Raw genomic sequence first — 12,758 nt, 5'->3', positions numbered from 1 at the left:
CAATTTATTTCAATTGGAAATTTTGAAGGCTACAAGATAGAGCGTACAAATTCGTAGTTATAAAGTAATTTGAAATATTGTTTGTATAAGGAATGAAGAATGTTTAGCATAGCGGTTTACAAGATAATGAGGGACCAGGGTTTAGGAAACGTAGTACTCATCAAATAGCTTTCAGCATTTATTTTACCAGGATTCAAACGAAGCCATTAATTTTATTGCTCTTTTTTAAGCGTAAGATATTTCTGAACCTACAATTGCAGATTTATTCTATAGTTCATCAATTGACAAATCTTTCAAAGTCACATACAAACGAAATATTGTAAATAATTATTGAACCAAGCGCAAATTACTTATGACTGTAATAAACATCGATTGTTGATGATCTGTAAGGCGTTGATAGTTTTTACCTTTTCTTTTTTGAAGAAACGTTTGAGAATGTCAATGATGGACTGCAAACTGTCAAAAAGTGTGTTTCCCATTACCTGAACAATGTTCATGTTTATAGATGAAATTAAGAAGCAACTCAAATCATACTTTTCTACCTGATGCCATCACTGGGTTAAGTGCAATGGTATCTGTGAAAACTGAATTCCCAAAGCACACATATACAGGTACAACAATGTCTGTGTACAGTACGGTGGTAGTTGTGTGTTAAATTTTATATACCCGTTGCGGGTAGCTATAACCAGTTCTGATTCTCGTTCGAAGCTCAGTGTACAGTCCAACAGTCCATGAGTCAAGACGTGAAACCGGGAGCGTTTCGGAATTCTTCCTTTCGATTCTTCGTGTACGGTCGCTTGCTTCCATAGCGGATGGAGGTTTTCACCGAATAAAAGAGTTGCAATGTGTGTGCTTTCCATTTGAGCGAGAAAGAGAGAATGATAAATAGAGAGAGCGGGAGAGCTACAGTGAAGTGAATCAAGAATAAAAAGGAGAAGGCGAGCGGCTCACAGTATACGTTCAGCATTAATAAGTCTGGCAACAGACTCGAAGCTCTTGAACGTATGATAAAGTGAAGAAAAATATATAAATATACACGTGGAAGAAGAAGCGAAGAAGAGTGCACACGAAATTTCATTTATATATGATGCAGAAGAACTAAGCAAAACACACTGGAATAACAACGTTAACGCAGTCTTCGAGGAAAATTTGAGCTAAGGAATTTCAAAATCAGGAACGGACAGCAAACGGCGCAGTGATCCTGATTTGAGTCAAAAGCAGTGTGCGCAGCAGAGTTTTGACTTAGGCGGGAAGTCCTTTCTGTGAAATTGTAAATAGGCAGCACTGCAACGAAACATGAGTAGAAAGTAGTGAAGTGGCAGAGACAACACGGAATTTTGCTTTGCGTTTGAACATTGTACCCAAAAATATGATGATGGAGGAAGCAAATTTTATGCTGACGGAAATTCCTGGTGGATTCATATCTCACCGACCGCATGCAATACACCGTTTCACACCGTATCCGTTACATCGACCGCATCTACCACCCGCGCCGATTTACACCCACATTCAACAGAGGACGGTTAGTCGACCGAAAACACCTCCTACGCCACCGGAACCGGAAGGAACACACATCGGACATCTGTATCCGGAAATTCTGGCCATCATTTTCGAAAAACTCAGCGTGAAGGACCGTGGCAGAGCGGCGCAAGTATGCACAGTGTGGCGCGATGCGGCTTATTCGAAGAGCTGCTGGAGGGGAGTGGAAGCTAGCCTTCACCTGCGGCGACCGTCACCTAGTTTATTTCCATCGCTAGTGAAGCGTGGCATTAAAAAGGTGCAAGTGCTGTCGGTTAGGCGATCGCTGAAGGATGTTGTTGTTGGTATACCAAATCTAGAATCGTTAAATCTTAGTGGATGTTATAACATTACCGATGTCGGATTGGGTCATGCATTCTCAACGGATCTTGCGAATTTGAGGGTGCTGGATCTATCACTATGCAAACAAGTTACCGATTCCAGCCTTGGGCGGATTGCGCAACATTTAAGGAACGTAGAAGTACTTGAACTGGGCGGATGTTGCAATATAACCAACACTGGCTTATTATTGATTGCGTGGGGGCTGAAAACGCTGAAAAAATTGAATCTGCGATCGTGTTGGCACATTTCCGATCAAGGTATTGGACACCTTGCCGGTTTGAGTAAGGAAACTGCAGTTGGAACACCTGCTCTGGAATACTTGGGACTTCAAGATTGCCAACGACTATCCGATGAGGCACTACGGCACATTTCCCAGGGATTGCCATCAGTGAAGAGCATCAACTTGAGCTTTTGTGTTTCCGTCTCCGACAGCGGATTAAAGCATCTAGCCAAAATGACCAAATTGGAGGAACTGAACCTTAGATCTTGTGATAATATATCAGACATTGGAATGGCTTATCTGACGGAGGGTGGCTGCTCCATCTCTTCCTTGGATGTTAGTTTCTGTGATAAAATTGGAGACCAGGCACTGACACACATTTCTCAAGGATTGTTCCACCTAAAATCACTCAGTCTCAGCGCTTGCCAGATTACGGATGACGGATTAGCTAAAATAGCAAAATCACTACACGATCTGGAAACGCTGAACATTGGCCAGTGTAGTCGTGTAACTGACAAAGGATTGGAGGTTCTAGCGGAGGAGCTGAACAATTTACGTGCCATCGATCTATACGGCTGTACTCGCTTATCGCCGGCTGGATTCAACAAAATCAACAAACTACCGAGACTGTCTAAAGTTAATTTAGGATTATCACAAGTCAGGTGATGCGTTAGTTTATTATAAAATCATTGTTAAATTTTAGTTTTTCTTTATTGAAATTGGAACTAGACATGCGATAGTATTCTCTGTTACAGGGATTTTAGATGTAATTGTAGGAAGAAATTGTCATAAAATCCAAGATCTAGCAAAAGAACTATTTGATTTGGCAAGTAATCAGTCTTTATCGTGGATACTCTTTACTGACCGTCCTACGGAGGATTGAAGACAGCTGCTGCTATAACTGGATATAAAATATTTGCTATGTTAGCAGACAAATCAATACATTCTGTAAATATTCAAGAAATTATATGAAAAGACTACTAAATAAATCTAGGAAATTTCAGAAAGCCAACTGGAATCTTCCTGATGTGAAACAACATAGTTCTCGATGTTTTATTTTTTTAACGCATGTTAACGCTGTCCAAGCCCAAAACTACTTGATGACAATTCATGATGAGATACTGCATAAAAAGTTGAGTCGTTTTAGAAAAAAATGACACAAGTAAACCCTTGTGTGCTTCCCGGCTAGCGGACAATATTAGATATATTGAATTTAATATCAATCAATTCGAATTAAGAATTTCAACTCAACTTAACTTATTTCGAATTATGAAACGGAACAACCATTCGAAACAGAATTCGTATTCGATTTGGATTCCGTTTTAGAATTCAAATTCAGCTGACTGGGATGTAATTGAAAAGTTTCACAGTTTTTTTGTTCAGGACATTACTTCTTTTTTTATGTGTTGCTAATCGATATTTAAGTATTTTTTTGTGCATTTTTATCTAGTTCAGTTATCGATAGTATCAGGACTATTCTACAAATTCCAATCAATATGTTTTTCATAATTTTCCAGTCACATTTCATTTCAGGAGTTTTTTTTTGAAAAGGTCCTATAAATCAAATTTACAGTTTTGGGTATTAAAAAACACCCAAAAAGCAAAAAACTGAAAATTTGGTTTATTGGACCTTTTAAAATAACTCCAGATTTCAAGTCTTAACAAAGTGTGTCAAAAAGTGGTTGGTCACTTTTTCGTTTGACAGTTTTTTAGTGTGTACCCCGGAAGACAAACTAAAACGCGACGAACTGTCACTTTTGACACGGGACGGGACTCAAACTTAAGCTAAGAACAAGATTGTCCGTTCGGCGCAGTGGTGAACGCAGAACGCTGTGCCAGTTAGATTTTTCAATCAGCTGTCAGTCGAACAATCTGCAGGTGTTGCTTTGCTCAATGGCAGGCTATGATGACAGGCGCAGAATTTTGCGTTTGCGTCCAGGCCTGATGGACAATCTTGTTCTTACCTTTAGTGTCAGTGTGGGTAAGCTCCGTGTAAAGAGGCTGTCAAACTAAAAAGTGATCCCGTTCGTCAAACCATCGGGGCTTCAGTGCCAAAAATTAAAAGTACGGGATATTAATTAGAAACCAAGCCAATGCTTTTTTCAAAACATGTGCAAAGTTCGATGAATCAAGTAAAATCGTCAAACAAAAGGTGAAAATTGTATTGCTATAATTACAACATGCAAGCTTAATATTCTTTTCTTATTCTTGAATGCAATTCGTTCCTATTTCTAATCAGAATATATTTCGGATACTTGATTGAAGCACTAAGACTCACGATGCTTTGTTACAGGTGGATATAATAGGTAATAGGCAAAGTATGGTAAGTAGGGGAACAGCACATCAGCACATTGACATTCAATTATAGTTCATTAAAAGCATTCTCAGCAGAAATCGAGTGATAAATTGCTTAATAAGAAGTGAGCGAGCAAGTTTCTATCAAAAGTTTAGCAAAACTCGTTTTTTAAATAGTAAAAATCAGTAAATTGGATGGAGTTAGGAGCGAGTGCTTAACCTGCCAAGCATACGAGAATTTCTCCTAGTTGATTTTAACTTGAACTTTAGAGAGTATTCATAAGTGAGAAGAGCAATGACAACGTACACGTAAATAAAAAAAAACCGTTAGTTCAACACTTTTAAGTTTATACCACGTTGATTTGACAAATCAAAATAAAAAGTGAGACTTGTGAGTTTGAAAGGTGTGTTAATAAAAGCAGCGCTTATTAGCGATACAAAGAAGACATTTTGGTATAATGTTTACTTTCTCGTATAGTTCATTCTATATCGCCTTTTAAAACTCAAATAGGCACTCATATTTGACAACTTATGGGTTCAGAAACTTACTAATCAGCTATTTTCTGCTATCATCAGAAATTACGTGTGTTTGAAGCAGACATGTTTAAGAATACTGTTGTGTAAACTGTTGTTGACTCTGTTTATACACTGAGAACTTTCAGCTATTAAATTCGTTTTCATCAAAATTCTAATCAAGCCATGCGTTGCGTGCAACAATAGAGTTTCATCATGCGCCACAATGACTGGAAAGCAGCAAATGCGGGAGCAGAAAAAATACTTTCGAAACAATGGAAAATTCATAATGTAGTAAATTTATTCATGTAGTAACCAACGAAAAAAAAAACCTCAACTACTATTTGATGCAATACATTCGTGCTGTTCAGCTGTGCTTTGTTGTGCTCGCTGCTTGTTTGGCACGGTTCTCTTTCACTGATTCTCTCGACTATGGCAACTGATATTCAACCAGCTGAAAAATAAGTTAAACTTGTGTGGAGGTAACTCGCTATCAGCATAACTCACCGAACAGTACCGAATCGGCAGCCGCGCTACTGTGAATGCGTAGCGGCCATGCCAGCAGCAATATTTAACAGCAGTTCAGCCCAAGTTTCCACAGTGTGATTCAAGTGGAACCGTGTATTGCATTGAATACAGAAAAAAAAACACTGCTGGGAAAATCATGCTACTAAATTGCCTAATAAACAATGCTGTTTTATATTGTTGAATAGATTTATAGTTTTGTATGTTAGGCTAAAATAATAATGGAAATTGATTTAATAAACAATTTATTACTCTATACCTAACATCGAAAATGAAAAAAAAAAATAAACTAAAAAATATCAGGTTGATAACAGAATTAGATTTCAGGTAGAACAGGGATTAAGCCTGAATGATTCCTAAACATTTTTTGTTTTATCTAAAATGGCAGTGTAAGCTTGTAAAAATACTGTTTTAATTATTTTCTCCAAACAACTCGATTTTTGTTTACATTTTGATCTGTAAAAAGTTAGAAGTTAGTTTATATGTTTCCCAAAAGTATGCAAAAAGAAGTAGTTGAAAATGTTGCCGCATCTTTGTGAAAATTGATCTCAATGTTTTGGTGTCCTGGTGCTGACATAGGCGTTAGAGGGTTCAAATATAGAATTAAACTTTGATTTTTCCAAAACTTTGAGTTGAAAATTCAATTATATTATTGATCAAATTATTCAAAATACATTTCATCAATTAAAAAATATAAAACCATGTTTTTGAAAACATTATTCCCCTTACCTTTTTCTAAGTTTCTGCTTCATGTAATTTCTCAGCTGACAAATAAAAAATATCAAAATTTTCTCGATATTCCCAGCCACTGTGTATGTATGTGTGATGTCCCACGTGCGATTTTGCTGCTACTAGGCAGCCTTGGTGGTGGTCTCACGAAAGGAAGAAAGTACGACGAATAGGGAAAATCGAGAAAACGTAGAAGATGCGATAGTAATCAAATTCGTTCTTTTCCATTTAATGCTTCAACCACCGACCAACCAGACCAGCATCACCCCTCCTGGAGCGCTTTCGAGGAGGGTCTGCTTCGGGAGGGTTTCCTTTTGCTCCGAAGACTTCTGCTACGATACGAGTTTGGGTGAATGTTTCTTCGAACTCAGCTGGGGGAAAATTTTAATTCAACTCGTTCATTACATTTTTCCCATGCCACCCCCTTGGGTTGCAATGTGTGCACGTGCGATAACCGTTTGGGTCGCACCCTCCCTTGCTGTCGGTGTACAGTAAAGGCACTTGGTTGGGAGAGATTTTTCCCTCGTGGGTGACAATGACAAGTGTATCTATGCACTTGGGGATACTGTGGCGACTTTTGAGCAGGAATCATTTTCCTAACCCCGTTTTGAGCACAAATTTATCAATATAAGCTTTGCATATGTTATGTTTCCAAAGAAGTATTGATTGATGAAAACTGAAACACAATTTTAAGCAAATTATAATAAATAGTTTAGATGTCCTCAAAGTTAAATAAAATACATAAAAAGAACGGAATCTAAGTCAGCGTTGAGTCATTCTCACACACAGCGGCTCCGATTCGATTCGTGTGAAACTGATCACGAATCTCTGGCCCATTTTTCGATGTCTCGTTACGGAGGGCAGCTTTTGCTAGTCATTTCTTTGCGTGATGGGACAATGAAAGGAGCAGATTTAAGGAAAAAAACTCCTCTTCTCCATTTAATGGCTTGCAAGTATTTTTTAATTAATACATTTAACGATTGTTGGAAGAAAAAGTAAATCTTTCCCAGTTCTCTTTGGGAACCGGTGCTGGTATTTACAAAGTTGAATCAGTGGTTTTTACTCAACTAATCGCCGCTTGTGTGCCATTTTGTGACATGTACTATCATTCTACAACAGACGAGCACACAAGCGACGTAATGTTAAAATCTGGAAAATATTTTATTTTGCTTTTTGGATGTTTTTGTATACTCAAGGTGGTTCTAAAGACACCCAAAAAGCAAAAATTGAAAATTTTGTTCTTAAGACCTTTAAAAAAAACTCTAGAATGTTTAAGAGTAAATGTCAACAATCCCCGAACATGGATAAATAACTAGGGAAATGCTTAATAATACCTTGCTATGGTAGGTATCAATACTACATTTTGGTATTCCTGAACCCTTTAAAATTTGTCTTAGATATTATGCAAGAACAAAATTTGGTATCATACCAATTAAGGGTATTATTTTGATATTGCAAAATTGCTAAATTTGTCAATGATCGGATACCAGATATTTATACCAGGTATTTTTTTATATCACAGTTTTTTTATCAAATTCCTCTGAAACTATGGGCAAATATTGATCAATTTAGGCAAGGTCATTAATTTTCCGCTGAATTAAGTCTCAAAGCAAATTGCAGTGAAAACCGAATGTTTCAAACTTGATTTTTAAATTATTGATGTAGAATTTCACGATTTTTTTTAATGATGAGAGATTTTTTGGTGTACTTGAATCCATTTTCATTTTAATAAGGTTTTTTTCAATCTTCAACTAGGCTGGTACACATTTTATTCAGTGCGTTGCAGTGCGTGGCCGAATGGTTACGCTGTCCGCTTTGTAAGCGGATGATTCTGGGTTCGATTCCCATCTGCTTCAACCTTCCATCGGATGAGGAAGTAAAATGTCGGTCCCGGCCTTGGTTGTTAGGCCGTTAAGTCATTCCAGGTTTAGGAGTCGTCTCCATGCCATAAGTACAAACAACACACCAAACCAAGCCTACTCCGGTGGAATCGTTGGCGGCGGTTGGACTCGCAATCCAAAGGTCGTCGGTTCAAACACTGCGGTGGAAGGTTCCTTGGAGTAAAAAGAGGTTTGGGTGCTCTCCTCATTCAAAGCCTTCGGACTCCTAGGTTCGAGCAGAAACTTGCAATAGAGACCACAAAAGACCCGGGGGTCGGGGATGGTTTGATTTTGACACTTTATTCAATGTTTTTGTTATAAAAATGCATTACACTGCGTTTTCAATCAGTTTTAGCATGTTTGGGTTGATTTAAAAATCTTTTGAATTTTTGAAATTTTTCGATGTTTAGTATCGTTTAATATTTTTACGCTAGAATTTTTCTTTTTTCTTTTTTATAAATCTTACATTACATTTTTTAAACTAATGATTGCCAATCATCTGAACTAGTGCAAAATACATTTTAAAATACGTTTTGCATTCAAATGTTGAGAATATAGCTTAGTATTTAAATTTTTTAAATTTTTTATCCCCCCCCCCCACCTTCATCGACCCCGGCCTTATAAGCCGTACTGAAATCATGTATGAGGAAGACCACAGGAATAATAAAAAGTGTAACCATTGCAATATCAAGTTTTGGTATTCAAGCAATGGCGACTTGGTATTGAATTTTATTTTATTTAATGGTATTATTTTACCCTTGGAATAACATGGTTTGGTATTGTTGTGGTCTTCCACATACAAGATTTCGGTATGATTTCATGGTATTTACCATCTATTACTGGGCAACTAAGGGCACATTTTGGTGCCAGTTATTTGTCCAAGTATAGTCATCCCACATATTCAGAACACCCACAAATTCGGAACATTTTTGTGACAATTTGTCAATAGCATGCCAAATGCAGCTTTTCTCTCGACCCTACTATTTTGAGGGCCTTTATTTGGACATTTTCTTGCTATTTCACTAGTAAAAGTAGTACTTTTTGAACAAAAAACTTCACTTCAAGACTATTTTATCCAGAGCAGCAAAACAAAAAAAAGCAAAGCAATCCACTATAACGACCCCCGGGTTTCTGCTCATTTCTAGGCGTCCGAAGGTTATTTGTGGTGAGTCACCCAAAGCCTCTTTTACCCAAATGGACCGACGTTTTACTTCCTCATCCGATAGAAGGAGGATAAGGCGGGAATCGAACCCGAGCCCCATAGCAACTTAGGGATCGGCAGCCGAAGCCGCTAACCACCGTGCCATGAGGCTCTCCTAGCAGCAAAACACTGCCTCCAAATTGCCTGTTCCATGATTGTGGGATGTTATTGTGCCTCCCACAATTGTGGAACAACTGAATTTAACTGTTATTTTCACAAAAAAAGTTAGTTTTACTGGTTGCAGTGTGTGTAGTCATTTTTTTTTTGTTACTAATATGTACTCTTGGAGAGATCCAAAGTTTGTTTGCATCCGTAGGAAAAAAGTGTTCCGAATTTGTGTCTTTCAAGGGTCAAAGTTTTTCTTCAAAAACTTGATATAAAAATTTGCAGTTGTTCGATACAGCATTCGAAAGATCGCATGAAAAGCTTTCAAATGAAGGTAAAAGCGAATCATTAAGTTCAATTACCGATTTGCTATGATTTTTGGCCGATCTGTAAACTGTTCCGAATATGAGGGATGACTGTAATACCAAAACATGGTATTTCTGTGTTATTTACACCTGCTCGGGTTGTCTAAATTATTGTGCGCTTGGTGTTAAGTTTTTAACTTAGCCGAATAATGCAGATGTACTGATTGAAGCTCTATTGGTATAGATTAGATTCAGTAACCTTCTTTTCAAATTAACAAGAAACACGCGTACAGGAATACAAACCTCCTCGTGCTGATGCCGTTTGGTCATCCTCCCTGCCTAACTACCGAGCAAACGGTACGTTAGTAAACCTGTGCAAAACTACAGTAACGTAACTGTTACACAGCCTATAAAAATTATGTGTCCGCGGGAGAGGCACCCAAAGTGAAACACACAACCATGATGCACCGAAGCTTCACATTACAGAGCCTCGCGAGTATGCTGCATTAGGGTGGTCAGATTTGGATTGAATTTATTGTGGGTTGTTAACGTTTGCATCTTAATTTTTTTAACCTACAATCTTCAGAAACCCTGAGCGAAAATGTGCAAACATTGGGCAGTTTCTATTGACTGAACTTTTGTTACTTTTTCTAGAAACGACTATGTGATTTTTCCGATTGTTAAGACACATGTATTTAAGATGCATGGTTGCTTAAAAGATAAAATTAATATTCCTTTTAAATACATGTTTCTGGTGTTGAAAACAAGGATTTGCTTAAAAAAATGAGGTCATTATAAAACACTACCGTACTGAATTCAGGACCACCCTATCCGTGCATACATGTAGTGCATGCAGTATATGTGATGTGCATTCACCGTGTCTGAGCTGGCAGCTTTGCAATGCTAGCAGTGGTTATTCAAGCCTCAAGCTAGCATCCGATCCTTTGCCTCCGTCATCATCGTCTTCGTCGTTGTTCGGACTCTCAGGCTGGCAAACAACTTTTTGACTCCGACATTCACCGAGGAGGCCTTAAGTCACTTCAAAGTGATTCCGAAAAGTAACCGAAGAATTTTCGATCCGTCCGCCAATGAGACACAGAAAAACAAGAAATAAAGCGATGAAGAGGAGAAGTAAAATAAGTAGAGGAAAAAATAAACTAAAACCTGTTATTTAAATTCTGAAGCTGTCGCTTTTCCCTTTGCTTCTCTGGATCGTTCTTTCTGTGTTGCTGCGTTCTTTCGTAATAATACTTATTCCAATACGACAAGGTTGTGCCTTACAGACAGAAAGCTTGAATAGTTAAGTTAGTATGGTAGATAGGTATATAAGCCAGCGTTCAACAGCAGGTTATGTGCTGATGAGAACGACATTACGTGAAAGCGAAATGGTTCCAATATTAATATTGGTTTAAATTTTTAGATAGGAAATATTTTGATGGCGTCATTTAATTATTCATAGTAAATGAATCATGATTTTAATTTAAAATTTAGAATTCTATAGGTTCTATTTTGTTCCTGAAAAGTTCTATATTTTACATCAGTTTTAAAGTTAGAAAAACAAGCTTTTGAGAATATTTTCTCAACATTATCTTTCTTGTTTTGCTTATATGACAGTTTTGCTAACAGCGATAGTATACTAGTCAACTAAGTCATTTAGAAAATACTTCCGATAACCTTGATTACAAGATAATAGCGTTAATCGAACATGAATGGATTTTTGCGTTATGTATCCGTTTGCCTTGCAGTTCTACACAGAAAAAAATATGTGAATTTATTCGACACGGAAAAAATGAATCTCATGTGAACCCAGTTCATGTAAACTTGAGATTCGACGTAAACGGTTGAATCACACGTAAAATCATGTTTTTACGTATAATTTATTGCAAATTTACATCAAATTGCATTTAAATTTAAATGTTTAATGACGTGCAAAAGTGTTACATCATAAATGATTTAACATTCGGAAATATTTTTTTATGTGTACCCCTGACTACCTGTGCAGATCATTTACCATGACTATGAGGCTCAAGTATAGTAATTGAAGAGCCTGTACAAAGGAGATGAAATCATCAAAAGTCAAATAATGACATATTTGTAATTTTGTTCAAGTCACACAGCTTTATCGACACCATTTTCAATTTTCTGAAAAAGATTTAGTTTTGATCATTTGTCTTGGTCATTTTTTCAATACGAAGAGTTTATCAGTTTTGTGAGTTTTTTTTCGAAGACATTTTGTTATCATTTTTTGTAGCTCTGTCTGATTATTTTTTTTATGATTTATCAATGAAGCACCCGATTCGAGTGGTAGAAATGACAGATCTCCTATAAAAATTACATTGTACACCCAAAACTGGGTAGCGCTCGTACATAGCAAATAGAGTAGTAATCTTGCTGCGTCTAAAACGCTTGGGTTTAAAATAAATTTTGCATTATTTTATGAAATTCTATGTAATATTACACCCTGAAATATGTAGCTCATCAGTATGGGAAATTTACTTGACCGAAATATCAACCTCACGTTTATCCTTTCCACGTTTATCCTTTAAATATTTCATCGGTCTGATGGCCGAGCGGGCTAAGGCGCTATAGTCCTTACTGTCGGTGCTGGGTTTTGAGTCCCGTCGGTTGCTACTTTTTTTTGTGTTTACAAAAATTATACATGCAGCGTGTAATATAAGGTGTCTTGTGCATGCATTTGTATGCGATTTTACCATCGGATTTTTTGCTGTGTACCATTTACGGACACAGAGAACAAATACCTTTTTCTGGTTTCAGTACCAAATTAACCCTTTACAACTTTTCTTAAGGATTATGCAAGAGTAAAGTCTGGTAACATACCTTTTTAAAGTGTTTTTAATAATTAATTTTGCACTAAAATGATGTTCCAAAGTGAATGATTTCATTGAAAATCGAAAATTCAAAGCTGTTTTTTCATTATTGATAAACTCCCTATTAAAATTTGCAAAATCGTTGAAATGAAAGTCAGGATACCAAATGTTGATATTCTGCGATATTCAGATGCTTTTCCAAGAAAGAACTTCAAACATTTGCTGTTCATTAATTACAGTTGAATTCGATGTGGCGAAAAATATCACTGAGAACATTCTATCATCAGGTGTGTATAT

The 12,758-nt window shown here is 36.9% G+C and overlaps 1 protein-coding gene across 1 annotated transcript; it reads left to right on the top strand.

Annotated features, from left to right (window-relative positions):
* Positions 1-706: 706 nt before the first annotated feature.
* Positions 707-3,121, top strand: LOC6053825 (F-box/LRR-repeat protein 14). Its single transcript, XM_001869808.2, has one exon. The coding sequence runs from the start codon at positions 1,370-1,372 to the stop codon at positions 2,744-2,746; it is 1,377 nt and encodes a 458-aa protein (XP_001869843.2). The 5' UTR covers positions 707-1,369; the 3' UTR covers positions 2,747-3,121.
* Positions 3,122-12,758: the final 9,637 nt, after the last annotated feature.

Source organism: Culex quinquefasciatus, chromosome 2 (assembly GCF_015732765.1).
Source record: "Culex quinquefasciatus strain JHB chromosome 2, VPISU_Cqui_1.0_pri_paternal, whole genome shotgun sequence".
In the NCBI taxonomy this organism is placed as follows: Eukaryota; Metazoa; Arthropoda; class Insecta; order Diptera; family Culicidae; genus Culex; species Culex quinquefasciatus.
Note: the sequence above shows the minus strand (reverse complement) of the source record. Positions and strands in the feature narration are given on the sequence as shown.

Coding starts and splice junctions, on each gene's coding strand:
- LOC6053825 (XM_001869808.2), top strand. CDS start 1,370: ATGATGATGGAGGAAGCAAATTTTATGCTGACGGAAATTCCTGGTGGA.